At 45.5% G+C, this 27,304-nt stretch overlaps 1 protein-coding gene across 1 annotated transcript in view; it reads left to right on the forward strand.

Moving 5' to 3' along the window:
* Window positions 1–27,304, forward strand: part of ADCY10 (adenylate cyclase 10) — a 170,279-nt gene that overhangs the window by 76,316 nt on the left and 66,659 nt on the right. Inside the window, exons 18-24 of the mRNA XM_084851606.1 lie at window positions 868–987; window positions 2,867–3,148; window positions 5,850–6,206; window positions 16,778–16,855; window positions 17,087–17,153; window positions 24,515–24,542; window positions 26,659–26,797. Coding sequence (XP_084707732.1) covers window positions 868–987; window positions 2,867–3,148; window positions 5,850–6,206; window positions 16,778–16,855; window positions 17,087–17,153; window positions 24,515–24,542; window positions 26,659–26,797 — 1,071 coding nt within the window. The remainder of the gene's footprint in view (window positions 1–867; window positions 988–2,866; window positions 3,149–5,849; window positions 6,207–16,777; window positions 16,856–17,086; window positions 17,154–24,514; window positions 24,543–26,658; window positions 26,798–27,304) is intronic.

The raw sequence follows: 27,304 nt of genomic DNA on the forward strand, positions 1-27,304 counted from the left end.
TACTGTGTTTCTGTTCTCTGCCTATCATGGCTACCCTATGACCCATTTCTTATATTATAAACAATGGTGCTAGGAGAAGAAATGTTGAGGACTGCAACCCCATACGGGAGGGAGAGGAGGAGCCGTTTCCTATGTGTCACAATATCTATAAAAGCAATGTGTTGATGTGCCTCGGGGCTTCTGGCTCTTTGGAAATGATTCCAGCCTTAAGCCCGCGCATTAAATAAAAAAATATTTTTCCTTCTCTCCGTGGTCTCTCTGACTCTGAATTCTGCAGCAATGTTGTCCCATCTAATGTAACCACCTAGGATTGTGTGTTATCTAGAGGCTCCTTGGCCCTTTGCTCAAGACCAGGCATGGTCCCTGTTAATTAGGAAGTGCTAACAGCTGGAGCTGGTGGGGAGCTCCAGCCTCTTGGAGACCAGGGCGGTCCAGCCAGGGGCTGGGCTAGTGATTGGCTAAAGGAAAATCATGTCTACTGGGTATTGTGGTGGACTAGAAGGCTGGGTTTGACCAGTCCTATTTTGGAAAGAGAGCTGGAATCAGTTCCAGAGTGGTCCTACCCTGCAGGAAGGTTGGGGCTGGTTCTGGCAGATCCTTCACATGCACAAATTACATTTATTTACATTATTAATTTTAAGAACAGAATTTGGATTGGAAGGCACAATATATGACCAGATTTGTGTGTGTATAATATTTGCCATTTTTCCAGGCAAAGTATAATTTCATGTATCAATCTCAAGCATATTGTAGCCAATTGCCAAGGGTACCTGCCTTCCTACTGTTACTTGGAGTTTTGCTGAATATTTTAAAAACTTGTTATTAAATAATTAGCTAATTGTTCTTCCTTTATTCTCCTCCATGAAGCCACTACTGTTCTCAAGGCTCAAGCCTCCCAATCTCTTGATAGTGAGAAAGACTCGTACATTTGCTCAATCAGGCAGAACGTGAAGCTGCACAACATAATGCTCCCGCCGACATTAAAAGGTGAGAAGTCAGGGCAATTTCTGGGAAATCTCTGGGAAATTTTGCCACTGTGGTTGGAAACCCAATATACCTGGTTCAAGAGCTTCCAGGACTACATAAGGCCTTGATGCTGTTCCAGCCTTAGGATGGGTTTTACACATGAGACTTAGGGCTTGTCCACATGGGACTTTTATCCTGCAATTGAGATTGGTTACTCATGGAAGTTTGCGGGTCCTTTACATGTTGCCATCAACCTCCAGCACCAATCCCATGGTTTATGAGCTAATAAAAAGAAGTGGCTTGAATCAGTTGGAATTTGTCCGTGTAAAGAGGAAGTAGCAGTATAACAATAGTGAGACATAGTGGCTGTATAATGAAACATAGAACTTTCAGATAAAGCCAGTCCTGCAAAACACACACACACACACACACACCAAACAAACAAAACAACAACAACCAGGAAGTGAGTATGTGAAGGAGCCCATCTTCATCCCACGAAGAATCCGGAATCAGAAGCCCCAGTAAAATTGCAGGATAAGAAGCCTGATGTGGAGAAGCCCTGAGGATGGCACTGCATATTACCAGAGAGAAGGGCAGTAGCAAGCTCCCAATGTTAAACTGAAATTGTTTTATTGATTCTGCGTTCACCCCTCCCACCCCATCTAAGCTCCACTTCCTCCAACCCTGGTGTGCTTTGGGGGATTCTGCATAGTAAGCATTGGTGTCCCCTTAACATTTCTTACACTGCTCCAAAGGAAGAATATTAGAATGCTTCCAAAATAGCAAAGAAAAATAGAGAAGCTTTTCTTTCTTTTTCTTCCTTCCTTCCTTCCTTCCTTCCTTCCTTCCTTCCTTCCTTTTTTTGCTGTAATAAACAGTGTGCTCTCATAGTTCTGGGGTTGAGGGCAAGTTGTTTCAGAAGAGTGGGGAGCAAGTTCAGGAAGCAAAAGACAAAACTCTTTGGGGGAAAGGACTTCCATTGCAGGACATGAAACAGCCTTGCAACTGGAAATGCATGGCGAGCAACAGAGAAAGGACCCATCCCGAACACACCATCATATTTCCTCATAGACCACTCTTCACACGATGCCTCAGTTGCACATTTTCCTGTCCACAGTTCCAGAGAGCTTGTACTGCCATTTTGCACCTTGATACCCCACCCCCAAATTGTATTTTCTCTAGTTATGAAAAATATGGAAGAAGCACTGGGAAAACAAAGGAGGTTTACAAATGAATGACAATATTGTGTCCACTCCCTGTAATATGTGAGTGAACAAGCCATGCTGATTCAAGCATTTCTACACTTTTTGTAGATACAATACATTTTATGTATTGTACAATACATTTTATCGTCCACTCATGATTGGTCACTCACGTTTTTTTGCGGGCCATTTGCTTTCTTCTCATGCACATACTCCTTTGTTCTATCAACACATCGGGAGTGAGATAGAGGGTGGTCAATAGCCCCTCCCTTTTCCTCCATCCTTAGCTGTGACTGTAATTAATCACTTCCTGAGTTAGGAAGTTGATCTTACCCCACTTCTCCCAACATTAATGACATTTGTGGCAAGTTTAATTAGTTAGTCCCAAATTTTGTATTTGGTAATTGCATTTGGTAATTCCCAGGCTTAGGGTAAGACATTTCTGTTCAGTATTCCATGTTCTGTCTCAACAGAATATGATCTGGGTGTTTCATTTTTCCTACTGTAGCTGGAGTCTGCCATGGCTTTTCTCAATCAAGTTTCATGTAAACTCTCTCTCTCCTGGTTTAAAATGTGGTAGCTCTGAAACTAGTCTGACTGCACTGTTCTTATGTTTAGCATGCTAATGGCCTGGATTCTGTGCATTGTTAAACCTCTGACTACTTTTCTGACTGCATACATGATTTTTTTCTGATTAGGGATTGCCTTAGCTGAGTTAGACAACATGAATCCTTCAGAGCAGATGGTGGTGAAATGTGCAGCTGTCATAGGTGTTACCTTCACCACAGAGTTGCTTCTCCATATCCTCCCTGAATGGACCAAGATGAAGATGAACCAGACACTGGCAGCCCTGGTGGAGTCACATATTTTTATGTGCTTTAGTGAAAGAAAAGAATTGAATGCTACCCAAGTTGAGGACTCATTCTCGGAGGAACTGTGCATTTGCTCCAAGGTTGTGAAATCCATGGGGCAAGGATCAGGTAGGCATATTCCTAGGAAACTGATGTTGTATAAAACATTCCAGTTTGGATGCTCAAAGGGCAAAAGGGGATTCAGAAAGATCCTTAGAGTTTTCTATATTTCAATTTCATATTAAACTGCTGATGAATATCTTAAATGAGCCTTACCTAGGCAGGACTGTACTGGTATGCCTCATCCCCTGCTGAGCTTCTCACATGGCCATTGTTAGGGACAAAGAAAGCACATAGTGGTTACATTTGGTTAGGACTAGAGGTGTAAAATTTCCGGAAATTTTCAGGCCATGAGAAAAAACACATTTTTTACATTTTGGAAAAATTGAAAAATAAGCAATACTTTTTTTTTTAGCGCTCTTTACAGATCTAAAGTCACTTTGTTGATTTAAGGCAGCCTTCCCCAACCTGGTGCCCTCCAGATTTTTTGGACCTCAGCTCCCATCAGCCTCAGGCAGCATGGCCAATGATCATGAATGCTGGGCACACAGGTCCAAAACATGCAGAGGGCACCAGGATGGGGAGGGTTGCATTAGGAACACAAAGCAGCCTCTCTATTCCTGAAGTTATTTTATGTATAATATGTATTACTTAGTTTGCTTGTAAAATTAGCATTATATTTTAAAACTTTAAAAATAATCTCAGTTAGTAAAGTTGAAATTATTGTCTGAATAGATTAGAACTACATTAAATGACTGCTACAGCATCAGAAACACAGGCCTCTATAGAACAAAATCCAAGCTGTCAAGAATGCACATTTACTGTCAAGAATGCACAGTGGTGATTCTATTCACATGCTGGGAAACTGAGCGTAAATGTCTATCAGTAAAATATACTTTAGATCAATAATTTTAATAAGGAATGAAAGAACTAACTATTCTGGAAATCTGACAGAGTATTAAAAATATTTTTCCCCATGGCTTCATTATTTATAGACATTTTACATCTCTAGTCTTTCTATAAAAGTGTTCTTATTGCATAGTTTTTAGAAATCATTATGTGAGGAGTAAAGGCTGGATAACAGTATATAAATGTCTTAAATTCTAAAAGAAGATATTTCATAATCCAAAGTTATTTGAAGCCAGCATGGATTTGTCAAAAACAAGTCCTGCCAGACAAATCTGATCTCATTTTTTGATCAAGTAACCTCCCTTCTGGACTGTGGGAATGCTGTAGACATCATATACCTCAACTTCAGCAAAGCTTTCGACAAAGTGCCCCATGATCTCCTGATGAGCAAACTAGCTCAAAGTGGGCTAGAGGAAACAACGATCCGGTGGATCCACAGTTGGCTACACAATCAGACTCAAAGAGTGCTTATCAATGGGACCTTCTCAAACTGGGGAGAGGTAACGAGTGGGGTACCGCAGGGCTCAGTCCTGGGCCCAGTGCTCTTCAACATTTTTATGAATGACTTGGAGGAGGAGGTGCAGGGAATGCTGATCAAATTTGCAGATGACACAAAATTGGGCGGGATAGCTAATACTTTGGAAGACAGAAACAAAATTCAAAGTGATCTGGATTGACTGGAGTGCTGGGCAGAAAACAACAGAATGACATTTAATAGGGATAAATGCCAACTTCTGCACCTAGGAAAAAGAAACCAAATGCACACTTACAAGATGGGGAATACGTGGCTCAACAACACTACATGCAAGAAGGATCTTGGAATTGTTGTCGATCACAAAGCTGAATATGAGCCAACAATGTGATGTGGCTGCAAAAAAGGCAAATGCTCTTTTGGGCTGCATTAAAAGAAGCATAGCTTCCAAATCCCGGGAAGTACTAGTTCCCCTCTACTCAGCACTAGTTAGGCCTCATCTGGAATACCGTGTCCAGTTCTGGGCACCACACTTTAAGAAGGATGCAGACAAACTGGAGAGGGTTCAGAGGAGGGCAACAAAGATGATCAGGGGACTGGAAACAAAGCCCTATGAAGAGAGACTGAAAGAACTGGGCATGTTTAGCCTTGAGAAGAGAAGACTGAGGGGAGATATGATAGCACTCTTCAAGTACTTGAGAGGTTGTCACAGAGAAGAAGGCCAGGATCTTTTCTTGATCATCCCAGAGTGCAGGACACGGAATCATGGGCTCAAGTTACAGGAAGCCAGATTCCGGTTGAACATCAGGGAAAACTTCCTGACTGTTAGAGCAATACGACAATGGAACCAACTACCTAGGGAGGTGGTGGGCTCTCCCACACTGGAGGCATTCAAGATGAGGCTGGTCAGCCATCTGTCAGGGATGCTCTGACTTGGATTCCTGCATTGAGCAGGGGGTTGGACTCGATGGCCTTGTAGGCCCCTTCCAACCCTACTATTCTATGATTCTATGATTCAATTTTTTGGGGAAAAAACAGGGAAAAACGTTTTCCCTCAAATTTTTCCATTTTCCCACCGGCCTTCACATCTCTAGTTAGGACCTGTTTTGTGAGATACCCATTGTCACATAACCTCTCCACAAATAAAGCACAGTGGTACATGAGCACTATGGCTTTAAGAGCAGGGTGTGCGACCCAGCATAATGAGTTCATAATATCATGAGATATTTGCTGGTCCAGTCATGCCATTAGAACCTACCCAGCAACAGGGGCTTAGGTATTCATACTTGTTAAAGACCTTTGAAATTCTAGCAATGGTAGATTTGTGCAGGAGGAATTCCATGCTTTCACAGAGCAAACATTGAAACAAAACTCCATGTTGTCTTTCAGATCTTGGATTAGTTGTTGCTAACAGGATCAAGCAAGAGGAGACAGTGATTCACTGCAAGGTCATGGGATTCTGCACACCACTGTTGCAAGAAGCAGCCTATGAGCTCTGGCTCAAGAGCCAGAAAAAAGCCTTGCATCTCAAATGTGCCAGTTACCTGGAGTGGCACGCTCACCGATGCAAATGCTGTGGGGAAGGAGACTTCATTTCCTTCCATCGCTATGTAGTGGATGGCATGCTGGAAAATATAGATTCACAGGACATTAAAGCTGAGCATGCCAAGGAGAACACATTGAATGAGGTTGCCTTGACCCTAGTTTCTGAAACGCTGAAAAAGCTGGAACTTCCTGGTTGTGAAGGTAAAGGCTGAGTTCTTAGCTTGCCCAGGGCTTTGATGATGCTGGTGCAGCAGTCAGTTTTCTCAGTCTGGGCTAGATTCTGTCATGAAAGACTTAGACCAGTGGGAATAATTACAGGTTCATATTAAGGGAGTAAATACAGCAGGGATGTCAGAGAATTCCGCCACGGATCTCGGGGAGGCCGAATGCCAGCACATTCGGCCCCCTGAAATCGGTGGCGGAATGGTCTGCCCCCCCGCCCCCCCGGGACGAGACTTACCTGGGGCGGATCTTCCTGGTGGCGGCGGCTCCAGTGGCAGCTCCAGTGACGGTGGCGGGGCGGCGGCAGCAGCTGTGGCGGCCGGTCTTCCGACCGTCTGCCGCCACCGCCATTTCCAGTTAAAAAAAACCCTAAAAACGTGATAGGCTACGTAAATGTTTACGTAGCCTATCACAGCTGACTTAAAAAAACACAAAAAACAACGCGCGTACGCAAATGGCGGCAGCCACGGCCGCCGCCATTTGCGTTCCTTATTTTGGCATGTCTTAGTCTACGTCAAGATTTACGTAGACTAAGACGGCGAAAATAAGAGGAACGCAAATAGTGTAGCGTCCGCTACGCTATTTACGTTCCCCTTAAGGAAAATAAGGAACGCAAATGGCGGTGTCCGTGGCCGCCGCCATAAATTAGGGATGGACGAAAGTCCCTTACCTGATCCCGACGCTTGCTTCGCGGTGGGGGGGAGGTGCTCCGTCCCTCCCCCTGAAATTCTGGCTGGGGGGAGGCACTCTGTCCCTCCCCACCGAAATTCTGGCCGGGGGGGAGGCGCCCTGTCCCTCCGGCCACGAAACCTTGTCTCCTGCCGGGACACGAATGGTGGCGGCCGTAGCCGCCGCCGTTTGCGTCCCTGCAGTCAGCCGTGATAGGCTACGTAAATGTTTATGTAGCCTATCATGGCTGACTTAAAAAAAAAAAAAAGCACGTATGCAAATGGCGGCGCCCATGGGCGCCGCCATTTGCGTTCCTTATTTTGGCACATGTAGTCTACGTAAACATTTACGTAGACTACGGCAAAAATAAGGGCGCCGCCATTTGCGTACGCCCTTTCCCCCCCCCCCTCCAAAGTCAGCCGTGATAGGCTACGTAAACATTTAAGTAGCCTATCATGGTGTTTTATAAAAATCTAGCCGTGATAGGCTACGTAAATGTTTACGTAGCCTATCACTTTTTTTTTTTTTTTTAACTTGGAAATGGTGGTGGTGGCAGCCGGTCAGAAGACCGGCTGCTGCCGCCGCCACACCACCGCGCTGCTGCTGCCGCTGCCAGGCACATTCGAGCAAGGTAAGTCCCGTCCCGGGGGGGATGGGGGGGCAGACCGTTTCTCCACCAATTTCGGGGGTCCGATGCGCTGGCATTTGGCCTCCCCAAGATTCATGGAGAAATTCTCTGACATCCCTACCTCCATTTGCGTACGCGCATTGTTGTTTTTTTAAGTCAGCCGTGATAGGCTACGTAAACATTTACGTAGCCTATCACGGCTGACTGCAGGGGCGCAAACGGCGGCGGCTACGGCCGCCACCATTTGCGTCCCTGCTAGTCAGCGGCTGGATGTCCGGCTGCTGGCGGGGCCGGCCAGCGGCTCTGCAGAATCCCTGCGGAGCACAGCCGGCTGGCTAGGATTCCGGGGGGGGGAGGAATGGAGCGCCTCCCCCACCATCCAGGATTCCGGGGGGAGGGACGGCACGCCTCCCCCCCCACCATCAACATAATCCGCGAAAGGTATGTACCTTTCGTACATCCCTAAAATATAGTCACTTTGCAAAAAGTCCAAAAGTCAGGGCAGTAACAAATGAATTTAAGGGATTAGTTGAAGTTACTGAGAGAGATGCAAAAGTAAACACAAAGAAGTCAGTCCAAATATAATTCACAGAACCATGGAGCTGAAAGGAGGAACCTTCAAAGTAATCTAGTCCAACCCCATTTAATGGCAATATATTGTTATGTTCTCCCTGCTTCGCTTAGCACTGAGAAGTTTCAGAGGGAGCACTTAACCTGTGGTTGGTTTAGTTTGGAAAGAGATCTCTCACTTGTATAATATGTACAAATTGTAATATGATTGTAATATGTACAAATATACAAGGTGAGCATACGTGGAGGCAGGGTGTTGCTAGGGTCTTGAAAGATCCAGGGCACAGGCCCATAACACAAATTTGCATTCACACACATGCACACACGAGTCTAAGCACACGTCTAATATATATATATATATATATATATATATGTATGTATGTATGTGTGTGTGTGTACACAGATTACATAAATACATAAGAAGTGTGCACTGACCCCCCACCGCACTTCAACTCAGACCCTGATTCAGCATTTTGGAAAATATCCCTCTTCTGCTCAGGCCAATTTGTAGTCGGACCACTTCAGCTCAGCACCAAACCTGAGTCAAGGTTTAGAAAAATGAGTCTTTATGCTTCCTGTTGACTACCATGGGAAATTAGAAAAAAACACCCTGTAACTTTTTTCTCTTGGTCCGAACTGGATAATTTCAGACATAGTAGCCTCCTAGAAGGGGATTTAGGGATGGTGGTGATTTTCTCCCCGAAACTTCGGGGGGCCAAGCGCCAACGTGTTCGGCCCCCCGAACAAGTTTCGGGGAGAAATTCTCCGCACCCCCCGCCCCCCGCGCCCCCCCCGGGACGGGACTTACCTTTGGCGAATGTCCCTCCTGGTGGCGGGTCCGGCCGGCGGTTCGGCAGGTGTTCATCCGGGGCGGGAGCGGCAGCCGGTCTTTTGACCGGCTGCCGCCACCGCCATTCCAATAAAAGAAAACAAAACAAAAACGCCCCCGTGATAGTCTACGTTCAGGGCTATTTGCGTTGCCCTTATTTTCGCTGTAGTCTACGTAAAGATTTACGTAGACTACAGCAACCAAATAAGGAACGCGAATGGCGGCTCCCTATGGGGGCCGCCATTTGCGTACACGCTTATTTTTTTTTTTAAGTCACCCGTGATAGGCTACATGACGATTAACGTAGCCTATCACGGCTGACTTTGCAGATCTAGCCGTGATAGGCTACGTTAATCGTCACGTAGCCTATCAAGGGGGCGTTTTTTTTTTTAAAAAAAAAAACTTTTTAGTTCGCGGCCGGGCGAGGCGAGGCGCCTCCTCCCCGGCCTGAATTTTGGCCAGGCGAGGCGGGAAGCCTCCCCCCCTGGCCTGAACTTCGCGGGGGGAGCAGCGAAGCGCCTTCCCCCCACCGCGAAAAGCTTCGAGGACAGGTAAGTGACTTTCGTCCACCCCTAAGGGGATTACACCTGCCCAATGTCAAAAAAATAGGTGCAGGGTTTATATTTTGATTTTCTTTTAAAGGGAACTGCCAATAACATTTTAATTCCTTGGAAGAACTGGATAAAAATTTCAGGATTGATTGCCCCATCAGAGGAGATCATGTCTGCCAAATTTCAGAATGATAGCTACAAGTGTTTTTGTGCAAGGGTGGCCTTGACATTTTGAGGACTCCGAAAGAGGACATACTGATCTCCCTATGTTCCTTGTGGACCATTGTTCTGAAAGTTACAGACAGCCTACAGTTGTCCCTAAGTAAGAAACCAGCAAAGTTTCAGAAGGATAGGTGCAACAGTTCATGTGGAAGAGGAGTTCTCCAGTTTCGGGGAGGGAGTGATTTGCCATTCATCCCGTCCCCAATAGTTTTTGGGTAAATTTGTATGAAAATGCAGAGGTCATTAGAGGTGTCCCCCAGATAAGAAACCTGCAAAGTTTCTGAAGGACATACATGCAATCTAATTTAGAATTACTAGAATTTATTTACATTTCACCAATGTTAGCAGCAGGGGAACATGGGTGAGAAGGTGCTATTGCACTCATGTCCTGCTTGTGGGTTTCCAGTGGGCATCTGGTTGGCCACTGTGTGAACAGAATGCTGGACTAGATGGAGCTTGGTCTGATGCAGCACGGATCTTCTTATGTTCTTAAATAGAGATTGCCTCTGAGCATGTGCAAAATGTTCTTCTTTCACCACTGAGCACTTGCATTCTCCCACCAATTCTATTCCACTCCATGCAAATATTCCTCCTCATCCTACCATCCACCAGCAACTTTTCATAAAAACAGATGTCTTGTTTTGGGCAACTCCTCTCTATGCACAAGCTCTCATTGTATCTTCTTCCCCATAACTTCATTCAGCCAATGAGTCTGTTTTCAAAACTAGGGCTACATTATGGAGAAACTCTGAGCGTGTACTAAGTGCCTTTCCCTCACCACTGAAGCTAGAGTTCATGCAAAAAAACCCCAAACCCACAAATGACAAAACATGCATAGGGCGAGCTGAAAGGGTAGTCAAGTCATTAGACAGAATTGGGTAGGCACTGTATTAAGCCTGCAGTACCATGCTCACAACTCAGGACTTATTTCTGAGTAATCATGCAGAACATCAAGGTGCAAACCTCCCTGCAAAAGTAACTTGTGCTGGAATCTTATAAACACTTTCCTGAGGGTAAGCCTCATTAAACATAACAGGACTTCTCAGTAGGCATAAATAGGATTGCATAAATTAGCAATATTTATCTCCCCTCCACTTAAAAAACAAACCCCAAACTCCTATTTTTATTAAAGCTTTCTGTTCAGAGGAACACAGGAAGCTGCCTTGTACTGAGTCAGACCCTGGGTCCATCTAGTGCAGTATTGTCAACACTGCCTGGCAGCAGCGGCTCTCCAGGGCTTCAGGCAGGATTCTTTCCTAGCCCTACCTGGAGATGCTGGGGATTGAACCTGGGACCTTCCACATGCCTACCACTGAGCTACAGCCCTTCCTATTGCTGGATAATGGCAACTGACAAACAAAACTGCCCCAGTTTTGTTTCTCTGCAACCATGTGAACCCACTTTTCTCCAATACTTGTGTGAAGAGAAGGAGAAAAACCAACCCTCTTGTCTGTGTGTAAAAGCCAAATACAGTTCAAAACTTCTCTTGCCCACTGAAGAGAATTCTCTTTAAGAATTCCCCAAGATATGCTCTGGGTGGGATAAAGAAGAGAAAGAAAGAACAGGATAGGGGAGGGAGGGAAGAAGACAAGAAGAATGGTGATTGGAAATGTGTGCAGGGGAGGGGGGGTAGAGAGAATTCCCTAAACCAATTGGCTCTTTTCAGAGAGGTAGTACTTCAGAGTAATTTAGGAGGCTGTGGAGGGTTTGTAAGGATTGCATGTACTTAAATGAACTTTATGAGGTGAGGTGGCTGAGGGCTTTTTCTAGCTTTTTTAAAAACTGTAGAACCTATTTAAAAGCCCCAGCAGTTTCTCGATCATGACGCCACATAGTCCTAACCCTCCCTTTGGGATTATTTGAGTCCTACAGCTATTTAGGATAAAATAAAATGGAGGGGGAGAAGAAATTTGTGGAGGCTGATTGGATCCTTTGCTGTACTGAACTACTAAACTTCTGCAGATTCCAAAGGTTCCAGTTCAGGGCAGTAAACTCCGATGCTGTGCGAAATACCAGTATTTCACATGGAGCTCTTTCTTCCCTTCTTTCTCCCTCTTCAAAATTTCATTGCAGGCAAGCTCACAACAATGGGCATGTAAGAGCAGAAAAGAAAAGTAGGGGGAGAGAAGTTTTTTGCACCTCAAAAAAACCCTACACCAGAGATTAGGGATAGTGTCCTCCTAATGGCCACCTTAAACACCTTCTGATTAGGATCTCTAATCCCCTGGGTGACATGACAGTTTTTACTTTTTGTTTTAGACTTTGAGAAAAGGAAACTTTATGCATCATGGCTAGCACAAAAGCCACTGGACCTAACTGTCTGAAACTTGGTAGGTTCAGTCAGCTCCATAGGGCCTGCTAGGTCCCCAAATGCCATGCATTTATGTGGAAGTACAAAAAAATTATAGCTCTTTACTTTGACAGATTTTCTTGGAAAAAGCAAATTTTACCTGTGGCTAGCACAAAAGCCACTAGACCTGTCTGAACTGTGGCAGACTCAGTCATCTCTATACGGGCTTCCAGGTCCCCAAATTCCATGCACATATGTGATGCTATCTCACAACTTCCCCTCCTTCTCCCCGTGTTATCTGAGAATGGGGAGAACCCAGCATTTTCTGTGCTTGCAATCGAAATTGCCATTTTCCCCATGTGTATTTCCCCCTTAGCACTTTGTCCTGCTTTGTGTGGGTGTGTGCTAGGGGGTGTTGAATAACATTGTCATGATGACAAATCAGCGGGGGGGGGGCAGGTCACTGACCAGGCTTCCAGTGACCCTTTCTGCCTCTCTCCCATTCCACTATGGGCACTTGAACTGTAAAGTGGTTAACCATCCCAAATGCTTCTCTGAGATCCCTCTGAGCACAACAATGCTTACTTCTGAGTAAATTCATTGGCTGTAAGGCTTTCCTTTCCTGGGAGTAAGTGCCATTGAAATCTGTGTGGCCTGCTCCTGTGTAGGCATGCATAGGAATGCATTGTAAGTTTACTTAGAGTAGCAGTCTTAAGGTCTCCCATCCCCCTGAATGCATGTACTTGGAACCACCCCCTCCCAGGGACTTCACTGACTGCTTCTTCTCCCTTTTGCTCACCAGTTTGATGGGCTTTGGGGGGGAGTCTCCCTTCTCAACCATGCAGGGGAAAGGCTTGACAGTTAGCATTTCAATAGGTATTAAAAGTGCCTTTTCTCCTCCCCTGAATAATTTCAGCATGCAGAGCTTGGAATTGTCATTTTTAATGGGTTCTTTTTTGGGTGTGGAGTTGCTTTAAATAAGGCAGCAATGCTGAGGTGGTTTTCCATAGTACTCCCTCCCACCTAGCCAGCCACTATCTCTTCTCCTAGCCCACCTTGCAGGGTCGTTGGGAAGCCAGAATAAGGGGGAAGAGCAACAACAGCATTGGGGGGGCAGGAAGCAAGCCAGGTCTAATGATGAGGATGTCCCCGTAAAGCGGTCGCTGGGGTGGGGTGGCTGCTAGGGATGGCTTGGTGCATTGACTGTATACAAGTTGTTTGTGAATTTCTTACTTCTGTAGTTGGGAACCCGGAAATTGCTATACCCTTCAAACTCAGTGTTGCAAGCAATGTAGCTCATTTAATTCCATCGCACACTGACATATTTAGCAGAGAAGAACTAGCAGCACCAGCAACCTCGGGGTAAAGCCACGAAGAAGACTCTCTCTCCCTGGCCCCAAAGTCAGAGGAAGGAGGGGGGCAGGGGACCAGCTCCCATAGCCCACTATTCCGGTCACTAGAAGGGCTTTCAACTGCCCTCCTGCTGTGGAGGAGTGGAGGCGGAGCCATCAATCATGTTACAGGAACCAATGAACAGGGGAGGGGAGGGGACGGGAGGAGGCATGGGGCCAGCAGCCCCCTGTTGTCCTGATTTTTCCATGCAGCTCTGCCCAGCCATGAAAAGGTGTAGAGCGGAGGGATGCGCTATGAGAGATGCCTGTATATAGGGCCAGTCTGAATCCCGGAAAGGATCCGGAATCAAAAGGACTGGTTTGTAGTGGGATAAAATGCCAGGTGTGAAGAGAGCCTCTAGATCAGAGCTTTCCAAACTGTATGCTGTGACACTGCCAGACTTCCTGCCGCGGCCGGTCTTCGTCCGCAAATGACGTCCAGTATAGTGGACGCCATTTGTGTCCCTGCCCTTTACTGTAATAGGTAAAGATCTTTTTTTTTTAGACTTCCAGATCTTTTTTTTGTTGTTGTTATTTTCCTGAAATTTACACATGTTTAATCATAGGATAATATGCAAGTTTCTGCTGAGACTGCTAAATATACACGGGGAAAAGTTGAATGGAATGGGGGACAATACCATAAATGTTACATACTAAGATAAATTATATAAATTGCTAGGAAGTCCCTACGGAATTATTTGCGTGTTTTTCTGCACAACAGAAAAAATTCGTATCTGTGTGTGAATGGATGATGGAACAAAAGGCACCTGACCATCCACAAAACACAGATGGAGTGGATTTTACACGATCCTTACATCCCCTACACTGCAATAATCCAACTGGGAGATTATCAGAGCATGGACTACTGTGCCAAGTTGTCCAAGAATGACCATAGCTGGTAAACCAGCTGGAACAGGGCATAGGCACTCTTTGCCCATAAAAGTCACTTGGGCCTCCTGCTTAGAGTCTAAGGCTGAATCTACACATGAGAGCCAGTGTAGTGTAGTGGTGAGAGTGACGGACTGGGAGCCGGGAGATCCGGGTTCTAGTCCCCACTTGGCCATGGAAGCTCACTGGGTGACTTTGGGCCAGTCACAGACTCTCAGCCCAACCCACCTCACAGGGTTGTTGTTGTGAGGATACAACGGTGAGGAGGAGGATAATGTAAGCCGCCTTGAGTTCCTTGCGAGAGGGAAAAAGGCGGGGTATAAATGCAATAAATAAATAAATAAAATAGCAGTCATACCGTCATCATAACTATTGGTGCCCATTGGAGTCATGTGTACCACTACTTATGATAACGGTAAAACTGCTATGTATAGATTCAGCCTAAGAGTACCCCCAGGCTACACACCCTCTGTTTCAGAGGGAGTGCTTCCCTGTCCAGAGTAGGTTCTCTACCTAATTTCTGGACATGGGAACTCTATAATCCACAGATCTGTCTTATTGGGACTTGGCTTCAGTCTATTAGGCCGCATCCAGCCTTTTACTGCCTCCGGACACTGGTCCATAACTTGCACAGCCTCTCCTGATCCAGATGGAATGGAGAAATCGACCTTTTTCATCTGGCTACTGGTGACACCTTGCCCCAAATCCCCAGATTATTCCCCCCTAATAGTTTTGTATAGATGCTAAATAGCATGGAAGACAAGATGGAGCCTTGTGGGACCCTACAGCATAGCTGCCATAGATCTGAGCAAAAGTCCCCCAGTGCTGCTCACTGGTATCAACCCCACATGTAGGAGTAGAAGCACTGCAAAACCGTGCCTCCAACTCCTAGCCGCAGAAGCATCACTCCGCAGCAAGGCAGGCATTAATTACCTCTAAAAACCTACACTGATAGTTGTATTTACAGCAATGTGATACCAACCCTATAAGTTTATTGCTATTATTATTGCATCATCTAACATTCCCTAAGAACTTTGAAAAGATTAAAAAAAAAAGACAGCTCTTGCCCACAGGATTACAGTTTGGAAGGCATGTGTCAGCAAGGCTGCACCTTCCTTTGGGAGGGGAACATGAACCACCTCAAAATGAGTTGCTGTCTAAGTATGCTTTATCAGACCCCTCATTGCTTCACAAGGGTCTGATAAAGCATGTAATTGGCAAGTTTTTTTAGCCAATTATTGGCTAAATAATTATTGGCCAATTATTCTCAGGCTGGACCGAGGTAGACAGGTAAGGTGCACAGTCCCCATCATACAGGCTCATCCAGCACACAGGCATCCCTCCTGTGTTTCTTGGGAGGGTCAGATGGTCACAACAGGCCCACTCTTCCTATGGATCACCTTTGTTTGCAGGAGTCTTCTGAGTGTGGCTGTTTGGGTGGGGAGAAGCGTCCACTCTTCATCAGGTGCCGAGCTCCACCCTTGCCTCTTGCCTGTCCAAGCTACTGCTCCAGTTCACCCCTGCCATGCTGGCTTGGGGGTTGCACTTCCCTTCCTTTCCCCCTGTCTTCCCCCTTGTCTTTTGCCTGCTGCCTATTGCCTTTCCCTTTCACCTTCTCTGTTCTCTTTCTTCCTCCTTTCTCAGGCTTCTAACCTACTGTTCTCCCTTTAGCTGCCCTCCTCCTCTTTCCAGCCACTCCACCTGCCATTCTGGCACCATTTAAATTGTCTAGCATCTTTGAGTAGCCCCATCTCCTGCCCGGATCAGCCACAGCTATGGCGCTTGCTAGGTGGCAGGCAACCTGATGAGTGAGTGGGACCCATCCCCAATATCAGAACTCAGTGGCACCACTCACAGCCAATCTGACCCAGCCCCCACTGAAATTGGGAGGGGAGCAGGCAGTGTGGTGAGCTCTGGCAGCCTCCTGCACCTTGACACACAAGCAAAAAGCTGGGGACGAAAGAGGAAAACAAGCAAAAAAAAAAAAGGGGGGAGCGCAAATGGAGCTGGTCCCTCAGCTGAGCAGGCACAATGAGCTGTTCTGTCCTATCTCTCCCTTTGCTGCAGCCAGGTGGAATGGCTGCTAATGGAATATTAGCAATCTGACAATATTTCCTAGACTTCAATAATCCATGAAAAATGCTGATCCCTTCTCCTCTGAAACAAAGGCTTAGGATAGATCTTTCCAGGTATCCTATTCTATTGCCCTGCTGTCCTTTTGATTACGAGGCATATGGAGTGATCATTGCAAAGACTTATCTAGAACCCCGTGGTGGGAAAATTGGAGGAGTTCCAAGTACAAAATAACATGTAGGGAAAGGGTTAAACACTCCATTCTTATCCAACCCTCTTGTGCTACAACAGCCCCCCTCCTACTTTGCAGGGAAGAAGCAGGTGCAGGATAACATGTGGCTGTAGCATAGGTTGACTGAATTTAGGGGTTTGATTGCTACATAGCTGTGAAATTCCAAAGCAAGAAGTGTTCAGATCAGCATCTTTCTCCTTTTGACAGGGACTGAGATTAAAGAGAATAAAGATACCAGGTCTTCACTGTTACTCCCACAAGGAACTCACAAAAGGCCAAGTAAAGGTAAAATTCACTCATTGAAAGGGATCCACAGCTATATTGATTGGATTAATGGGATTGCCGAGGAAATACCACAAGCTATGGTGGAGGGGAGGTAAAAGATAAGTGAGTGCCTGGCTTAAACACTGGACTAAATAAAATTTAGAACAGACACATCACTGTTTTGGAGTTCCCCGAGGCGGAGGGGAATCTGAAATGCCTGGCCTCTCCACTGCTCTCCTTGAAAATTTTCAGAGGCTCAGAGCATGGCAATTGCTCCAATGTCACATAACCAAACAGCAGAGATTAAGGCTCTCTTCACGTGAGGCTTTTATTGTCGTCAGTTACTCATGGACGTTTGTGGGTCCATTTCATTACATCATCAACCTCTGGTTCCTCTCCCATCGTTTTTAAGCTTTATTCTGCCTTTTTTAAAATCACCGAAAATGCAGTAATAAATATAAACCACCAGGAAACACCTGTTGTATTTCCGGAATTGTACACTATCACAGTGCCATCTACTGGCTGTATAAATGAAAGATATGGAACTTGCCCTCAAAGGAAATGCCCCCCCCCAAGGGGGGGGAGTGCATGTATTGTGCAGATTGTAATCCCACAAAGACTCTGGAAGACAAAACTCCAGTCAAGGTGTGAGATTTTTGCTTCAGTGTAGAGAAGCACTAACACTCCATATGGCACAGAAGGGGCTGGCCAGCTCTAACACAGAAAGGCTTTAAATTTCTGTATGAATAGGTAGATAATGAATTTTATTGAAATATATTTTACGGTTTTTAATTTTTTTCAGTTGTAGCCACTTCTGTGGTTTTATCTTGACAGAGTTCCACCCTCAGCCTAGAAATAATTTTAGAAAAATAGACAGAGCATGGGTATTTCTGTGTAAGTGCTACGTAACCAAGAGAATGTGACCCCTGAAATGCCATCCAGCATAAGGCAATCCATATCTTTTCTCTAGTCCTGGAGCCAATCTACATGGCTGGGTTAATGTGGAGGGAGAGCACACCAGGGTCGTTTGCAACAGATGACGCTGTCGCCAATCTGCAGCCAACCAGCAGCTTCCCTCTTGAAAAACTACAGTTTTGGAAAGTCCTTTTACTTAAGTCTGTATTTTCTTTTACTTCAAGTGGCTCCCAGGCAGTTCTGCTGCAGTGTGCCCTGTCCCCCCACATTAAATCCTGGGCATGCCTCTGTGACATGGCTGTGACCTGGCCAAAGGCTGGGATCACCCCTCCCCATTCATTCTTTTTCCCCATTGGCAGTAGGGTGCACAGTCTGCTGACTGTGTTTCCCATTCAGAATACCGCAGTTGCGCATTTTCGAGCAGTCAGGATAATGAAGGAGTTGCTTTTGCCAGTCAGAGTATGTAGCCTGCCCTTCCAATTCATAAAAGTGCTACAGTGCTGTTCCTTGTCTTCAGAACTGTGCTGCAGTAGCTTTCCCGATTCACAATATGTAGCCTTATTTCAGAGCGCAGTAACAAGGGGGAGCCTGGACAGGGGTGGGAAACAAGCTTCTCTCATTTGCTGAGCAGGCTCCAGCACCTCTCACCAAGAAAAGGCAAATTATGGGGACACACCCACACACACCTGCTGAACTTCCTTTCAGCACTTCCTGTCCTCCCCCAATCAGCCTCCAGTCAGTTAAGTTCAACTATGATTCTGGTATGAGATTGAGCAACAGCACACACGTCCAACAATCCCAGGCTATACAGAAAGGGGTGTGTGTGTGTCATGGTATATAAAGTTCCAGCCATGGAAAGGGAATGCAGAGACAGACCAAGGCTGCAGTCCCCCGCACTCTTCCCAGGGAGTAAGTCCTGCTGAATACAATGGGACTTACTCCCAAGTAAAAATGCTCAGGATGATACTTCACGGCTGCAAAACCTGGGCACACTGCTTCCCTTGAACGGCATGAGGTTTCCTTCCAAATAGACACACACATAGGACTGAGCCACACAGAACTAACGGTGGGGGGCTGGTGCCGACCACCCCTTCTACTTCTTGTATTGTTTCCTTTTCAGAAGATTGCAGTAACACTAGTGCGAAATACCGCTACTGAAGGCTCCCAGAACTGGCCGCCTCCTTGCCTTCCCATATGCGTATTCTTTATTGTACACGACATACTGTGAATAGCTAGCCTGGGGACAGATGTCCTGTACAGAGGGAAAGGGCTGGAGTTGCCTCCCTCTGCTAGAGTCTGCGTCCCCAGCCCCGAGCTCCAATCCAATCCAATTTTATTGCTTTTGGCCAATGGCCTTTGCATAAAATATATATACATGCCAAGAAAAAAGCAAAAAAAAAAATACCAAAGTATAATATATATAACATATAATGTACAAAATTTAAAAATATAAAAATAATCTGTCATTGGTCCATAAGTAATATGGTATAAATACACACACCAAGAGAAAGAAGAGAAAAATGCCAAGGTTACACATAATACATATAACACATAATATACAAAATTTAAAAATATAAAAATAATCCGTCATTGATCGATGTGCTATGGTGTAAATCAAATACAGACATCTCTTTTACAATTGATGGCTATCTCTGCTATATATTTCTTTCTGATCTTCTTGGCAGCAGTGGCAGAGAGAGCTACACGCCAGGTCACATATCTATCCATATCTACTAGGAGATAGAAAATCATATTCAAAGGACTCTGGTAAGAGGATTTTTCAGTTAAGGGTACCACAGACCGTTCCCTTGGGTCGTTGTATAAGGGACAGCGGAAAATATAATGGACAAGATCCTCTGGCTCAGGACAACGACCAATACAAATACACTCATTTGCTGGAATACCCCTATGCCTCCCATCAATATAAGCAGTATCCATCATATTTAACTGTAACTCTGTGAAAGCTTTCCAGAGTTGTACAGATGTCAGCTCAGTAAAATAATCTACACGTTCACAGGCCTCTCGAAGTTTAAAATATAATGGTGCGCATGTAGATATATAAACAGAGTTTAAATCCTTTATTTTTCTGTATATCTGATGGGAAGTTTTTAAGCTCGGTCAATGAGAGACCATATTTAACCATAAGTTGGGCAGCATGGGGTATCCAGTTTTTAATAGGTCATCCATTAGTCAGTCTGATCAAACACTTTTTTGGGTAGCCTAGTGTTATCCATATGTTGCACCTCAAACCAATAACATAGAATTATTTTATCTATTTGGCTGTCAGGACTCAACATACAGATCTCTAACCTAGCCATGACAGCACATCTTTAGGTAGGCCCAACAAAGCTCTTAGAAAGTAATTCTGAGAGGGTTCTAAACCTGACACTTTCAAGGTACCCCAGAGGGTACCTTAGGCCATTGTTTTGGCTTTATAAACAGATAGAGCAGGATTTACCAAATTTCCTCCTTTAGAAGCAGCAAATTTCAGAATAGCTTTAGCTGATCTAAAGGCTTGCAGTTTAATATGTGACAGTTGTACATTCCAAGAAGCTTTTTCTGAGTAGACCAATCCTAAATATTTAAATGTTTTGAATTGATTTATAATATATTCATCCAAATGCCAGATATGTATTTTAGGACGCTTCCTAAACACAACAACATGTGTCTTAGTGTAGTTTATGGACAAAGCATTTATTTTACAGTATGAGCCAAACTTTGCAAGAAGCCGTCTTAGTCCCACCTGAGTCCTAGATACTAGTACTAGGTAATCCGCATACATTAGTAGTGAATGTTTTTGATCAAGAATTGTAACAGGGGCAAACTGTAGACCATCCAGTTCCTTGACCATATCATTAATGTAAAAGTTAAGCAGAAAAAGTGCCAAAATGCATCCCAGTTTAACTCCAACAAAAGTTTTTATTTTTGAGGTAAGACGGCCAGCCAGATCTTTAGGTTGCACCGATGTATCGATATACAATGTTTTAATAAGAAATAGTAAACGATGGTCTATGTTTCTCTTTTCCAATTTCTGCCATAATAAATGTCTAGCAATTGTATCAAATGCTGAATTCAGATCAATGAAGGCAACATACAGCTTTTGCTGCTTGTTTTGAACATATTTGCACAACAGAAAATTCATCACAAAACACAGATTGACTGTAGATCTCTGTCACTGAAACCCAGCTTGTACCTCAGATACTGTTTTCTGCATGTCTGCCCATTCTTCTAACTTTTCAAGGAGGAACGTGGCATACAATTTGGAAGCAACATCTAGAACGCTAATAGACCTATAATTAGCAGGATCTCTCTTATCTCCCCTTTAAAGTATGGGAGCAATGATGCTCAGCTTCCAGCCCTCTGGTATACAGCCAATGCGGTTTATATAAGAAAACAGTTTTGCAAAAATAGGGATCCAGTAATCTGGCTTCACATTATACAGTTCCATGGGGTTCATATCTTCTCCTGGTGCTTTATTTACTGGTTGCCTTGCAATAATTTCCTTGATGTGACTGAAAGTGGCATCTAGCCATTTAGGGAGTATACCTCTTTCATATTCCAAACTCTGGTTTGTCATAACATAGATCAAGGCTCTCAATGTTTGAATTCCTACTTTGGCTCAGTCTTCTCCCAAAAGAGGGTCTATGAGCCCCCTGGCAAAGGCGAAGTACAGGCTGAAGGGGCAGGATTGCCACTTGAGATCGATAGGCATATGGTCAAGGAACACCTAATTACTTTGAATGAGTTCAAATCTCCAGGGCCAGATGAACTGCACCGTAGAGTAATAAAGTAACTGGCAGAAGAACTCTCAGAACCACTGTCTATTCTCTTTGAGAAATCATGGAGGATGGGTGAAGTGCCAGATGACTGGAGGAGGGTTAATGTTGTCCCTATCTTCAAAAAGGGCAAAAAGGAGGAACCTGGGAGCTACAGACCAGTCAGTCTGACATCAATCCCTGGGAAAATTCTGGAGCAGATGATAAAGCAATCCATCTGGAAGCACCTTGAAAACAATGCAGTGATTACTTGAAGCCAACATGGATTGGTCAAGAACAAGTCCTGCCAGACAAATCTGATCTCATTTTTTGACCAAGTAACCTCCATTGTGGACTGTGGGAATGCTGTAGACATAATAAACCTCGACTTCAGCAAAGCTTCCGACAAAGTGCCCCATGATCTCCTGATGAGCAAACTAGCTCCAAGTGGGCTAGATGAAACAATGTTCTGGTGGATCCACAGTTGGCTACAGAATCGGACTCAAAGAGTGCTTATCAACGGGACCTTCTCAAACTGGGGAGAGGTAACGAGTGGGGTACCGCAGGGCTCAGTCCTGGGCCCAGTGCTCTTCAACATTTTTATGAATGACTTGGAGGAGGAGGTGCAGGGAATGCTGATCAAATTTGCAGATGACACAAAATTGAACAGGATAGTTAATACTTTGGAAGACAGAAACAAAATTCAAAGTGATCTTGAGAGACTGGAGCGCTGGGCAGAAAACAACAGAATGACATGTAATAGGGATAAATGCCATGTTTTGCACCTAGGAAAAAGAAACCAAATGCACAGTTACAAGATGGGGGATACATGGCTCAACAGCACTACAAGCGAGAAGGATCTTGGAATTGTTGTCGATCACAAGCTGAATATGAGCCAACAATGTGATGTGGCTGCAAAAAAGGCAAATGCTATTCTGGGCTGCATTAATAGAAGCATCACTTCCAAATCCCGGGCAGAACTAGTTCCCCTCTACTCAGCACTGGTTAGGCCTCATGTGGAGTACTGTGTCCAGTTCTGGGCACCACACTTTAAGAAGGATGCAGACAAGCTGGAGAGGGTTCAGAGGAGGGCAACAAAGATGATCAGGGGACTGGAAACAAAGCCCTATGAAGAGAGACTGAAATAACTGGGCACGTTTAGCCTTGAGAAGAGAAAACTGAGGGGAGATATGATAGCGCTCTTCAAGTACTTGAGAGGTTGTCACAGAGAAGAAGGCCAGGATCTCTTCTCGATCATCCCAGAGTGCAGGACATGGAATCATGGGCTCAAGTTACAGGAAGCCAGATTCCGGCTGAACATCAGGGAAAACTTCCTGACTGTTAGAGCAACACGACAAATGGAACCAATTCCCTAGGGAGGTGGTGGGCTCTCCCACACTGGAGGCATTCAAGACGAGGCTGGACAGCCATCTGTCAGGGATGCTCTGACTTGGATTCCTGCATTGAGCAGGGGGTTGGTCTCGATGGCCTTGTAGGCTCCTTCCAACCCTACTATTCTATGATTCTATGATGTCTTAGGACTGTGCAATACCACGATGTTCTTCATGTTGTTTAGGTTGTTTAGACTCTTCTGTATGATGATCCTTTGGTGGGGCTGCCTATAATACCCCTTCAGTTATCACTGAACATATAACCTGAATATTGGCCATTATAGTGCCTATTTTGGTGTGTAGATCTCTTAACATAGTACACATTTCAAGAATTAAGTCATCTTTATTCTCATCTGGGTCATCCTTATTCCTGTCTAAGTATTCTGCTTCCCTTGGGTTATCATGAGACTTTTTGAGAGTTAACCACCACAGCCATGAATTGTTGTGTGACAACATTCCCGCTCCTGAAATTCAGCCAGTATTTCCTTCTCCTTCCTTAGTAATTCATCTAATGGTGGCAATCCATCAAAAAAGGCTATCATGACTTTGGTGGGTTCTCATTAGGGCTGTGCACCACTTCAACCCGAGGCCTGTACCCCGAGCCGAAGCGGGCTGCTTTGGGTCACTTTGAGCCCCTTCTGAGGCAAAGCGGAAGGGGCATGAAGTGACCCCGAGCGGGTCGGGGCTCTCCAAAGCAGAGCTCAGAGCTTCGACACCCCTGGCCCAGCCGTGCCAGCGCCTCCAGGTGCTTACGTGAGCCACCCACCTCCTCCGCCTCCACCACCGTCATCACCACCGCCATCTCTGCCGCCGCCGCCATCATCGCTGCCACCAGCTCCTGAGGCCTGGATGCGCATGGACTTTTATTGCAGGGAGCTGCCATATTTTAAATGGTGACTCCCTGCAATAGGAGTCAGCATGTGTCCAGGCCCGAGGAGCTGGTGGCAGTGGTGACGGAGGCAGCAGTGAAGGCAGAGAAGGTGGCGGCTAGGAGAAGGTGTCAGCGAAGGCGGTGGTGAAAGCAAAGAAGGCAGAGAAGGTGGCGGTGAGGCAGCGGTGGCGAAGGCGATGGCGAGGAAAAGGCAGCAGTGGAGGTGGCAGCGGTGGCGGACGAGAAGGCGGTGATGGAGGACTATAAGGCGGCAACAAGGTAAGGAGCTGGGGGTTGTGCGGGGGTGTCGGGGGGGACTTGAAGTGGGGTTCGGCATCTGAATCCTGCTTTGCGTTTGGGGCCAAGTCGGGTCAGGGGGCTCCCGAATCAGCCCGAGCTGAATCAGCCTGCCTCCAAAGCCACAAAGTGGCTTCCGAGTTGGATTGGGGGGGTCCCTGCACAGCCCTCATTCTCATTGATTCAGAATGCCTCCTATCATTTCTGTCTTCAAAACACAAATTAATTTCCTGCACTGGTTCGTTGTTTATATTCAAGGCAACAGGTGGTGATTCCTTAATTACTTGCATGGGCGCATCTAATACCTTTAATTGGCCCTCTTGATTATCTCCTCTTACGCCAATATCATTTCTTTCCTTCCTGTTCCTATGTTTGGTCCTATCTGTATTCGCCTTGCTCCCACCAAAAGTGGTAATATAAGACCACACTGAACTGTTTGTTACATCCTTAGTGGGTTTTACTCTCCTCTTACTCTCAAGGTAAGGAGCTGGGGGTTTTAATCCTGTGAGCGTGGGGATGCAACACTGCAGTGACTGTTTTGTGTCTGTCTATCCCTTGTTAGGTAAAAAATGGGTGTTTTCTGTCCCTTCATTTCCATGCCATCTGTTTGTCAGTTCCCCAGCCTGAGACTCTTGTGATGGTTCGTGTGAGCGGTATCTGCCTACCCATCCCTCTGTGTCAGGGTTGGATCGGAGCCCAGAGAGCCCCAAAGCAGTTCTGATTCTGAGGAAGAGATAGAAACCCTGGGAGAGGAACCCGCGCGCTGTTCAGAGGAGCAGCCAGGGGGAGAGCCCCTCCCGGTACACATTGCTGAGAGTAATAGTGACCCTGGCAGGGAGAGGGAGGCACAACAGCACTTTCTGGACACTAGGTGCCGGCACAGCATCAAGTGGGAGATGGCGGGTGCTGAGAGAAGGCGCTCAGTCTGCTTAGTGCGACGGCAACAGTGGCGCCCTGATGCCCCACGGTAAAGGGGTGGACTCTCTCTTCCTAGCCCATAGGTTTAGACGTTTCCTGCCTTCCCCTCCAAACAGAGATCAACTGATTCCTAAGGTTAGAATACCCAAGTAGGCAGCTTTCTTAAGTCTCACTCGTAGGATCAAGCAATTAGCATCTATAAGCGTCATTAGGTTGAATGGGAATAAAGCCTTGGAAAAGAGCCCTATTGTCTGCGTGTTGATTCTGGCTACCTGAGGATTTCAGAAGGCAGCAGGGGCGACCTCCCGACACTCTGAAATGGTGGCTGGAGAGAAGTTGGTCCTGCCCCAAGACAGCCTCCCCGCAGCCCTTGGGCACTGAGTCCAAAACAACCATTGCCAAGATAGGAAGCTGCAAAAATGTGTGAAAGTGTGATTAAATAAATGAAAACGCCTCTCTGTGCCTCTATAACAGCACAGCTGCGAAGGGACGGGCGGAGGAAAGGGGTATCACAGAGTGATGCAAGCACTATGCACGCCTACAACATGCCCATCACAAAATGCGAAGTTGGTTTGGGGAAGGGACAGACAGCTTGCAACTGCGGGAAACCCGCAGCGAATGAAAAACATCACAGCAAAACACCTCCTTGGAAATCTGCATTTTTTGGGAGAAACCACAGATGGCTGTGAAGTGGCGACTACGTCATCTGTCCCAAGGGACCTCAACTTGCAGCCGCCACAGAGTAAAAGGCTCATGTAGATGGGGCCCAGGTATACTGCCTTTTTGGGTGGGGGTGGGTTAATGTTCCTGGACTAAAAACGATGGAAACTAAACCACAGTAAAAGTAAAATGTTACTGAGTAAATGTGGACTGCAAAAATCAAAACAAAAGCAATATTTTTGTTGTAACAAATAGCACTGGAAAAATTCCAAATTTCAGTGCCCATGAAATCATCATGCGGTTACAGGTTTGACTGTGATAACCATAGGGAAATGTCTTCCCAACTTCCCTTTCACATAGTAAATGGCAGAATGTCATCTACATATATTTGCAAAATGGAAGTCTGTAATTTTGTTGATCAGTCGTTAACTTGTGTCCGACTCTTCGTGACCCCATGGACCATAGCATGCCAAGCCTTCCTGTCCTCCATGATCATCTTCACTTTGTCTTTGTTAGATGACATGACTTGTGGACAAAAGTGGCAATGGGATGTTTCTTAACTAGGAACCTGCAGCTGTGAACTTGTGTATAACCTACAGTCATACACTATATAAAGTATGTGAGATAAAATCACAGGAGGAAGTTGTGTGCTTACAAACTAGCCAGTTTACAAACTAGCCTCATGGTTTCAGAAAACGATTTACGTTATATCAAATGTGAGTGATCCTATTAGAGAAGAGCAGCTGCATACTTGTACCCAAATTAGTGGAAAGCATGGTCCTCTTGGTATAGCTGGCAGCCATCTTGCAGAGGTCGAGGTAGAGACATGGGAGTAGACCATCTTGTTCGTGACTGAGTATTAAAGGCATGAGGATAGATTCAGGAGTTTGCTTGGAGGTGCTGTATATCTTAAATAAGAGGGAAAATAATGGAATAGTATGACAGTTCTACTAGCTGTCAGTCACTATTTTCTGGTTCATTTGCTTTTATATTAATGTTGGTGGTTAAAGATTTTAGTATATTTACCACTTCATTTTAACACTTCCTGGATCCAAGAGATTTCTTCTGAATTTACTCTTGAATTCTGTTGCCTTTACAGCATCTTTCTCCTTTCTCTTCAATGCTAAACATCCTGCTCTGCTGGAATCAAGTGGTGGTAAAGTGGTTTTATTTATACCCTGGATATATGGGGAACATCCGGCCCAAGGGCCAGGTCAGGCCCATGGGAGGTTCCAATCCAGCCCCTGAGATTTCCCCTCTACTTCCCATGCTACAAGTGAGGCTTTTTAAAAGCCTCCATTAGTGAGAGTGGAGGGTTTTAAAGCCATACTGCAGCATGGGTGGCATTGGGGGGCTTCACTCCTCCCCAGCACCACAACCCCCTTAAAAAATATGATTGCTAAAAGCCCCTATTGGCGCCATTAGAAGCTTTTTAAAAGTCTCATTGCAGCAGAGGGTATTCGGGGGGCAGGGGAATTGAAACCAACGGAGATTTTTTTAAAACTTGATTGCAGTGGGGGAGAGACGATCTAGAGCCTTTCTACATGAGGGTTTTATTGTGCACTCATGATTGCTCACTCATAGTAGTTTGCAGACCCTTATCACGATGTCCTCATCCTCAGGGCCTCTCCTGTGCTTTCAACCATTATCATGGGTACTTTTA

The sequence above is a fragment of the Heloderma suspectum genome, chromosome 4 (genome assembly GCF_057233095.1).
Source record: "Heloderma suspectum isolate Gila_16-S chromosome 4, 16-S_ref, whole genome shotgun sequence".
NCBI classification, from domain to species: Eukaryota; Metazoa; Chordata; class Lepidosauria; order Squamata; family Helodermatidae; genus Heloderma; species Heloderma suspectum.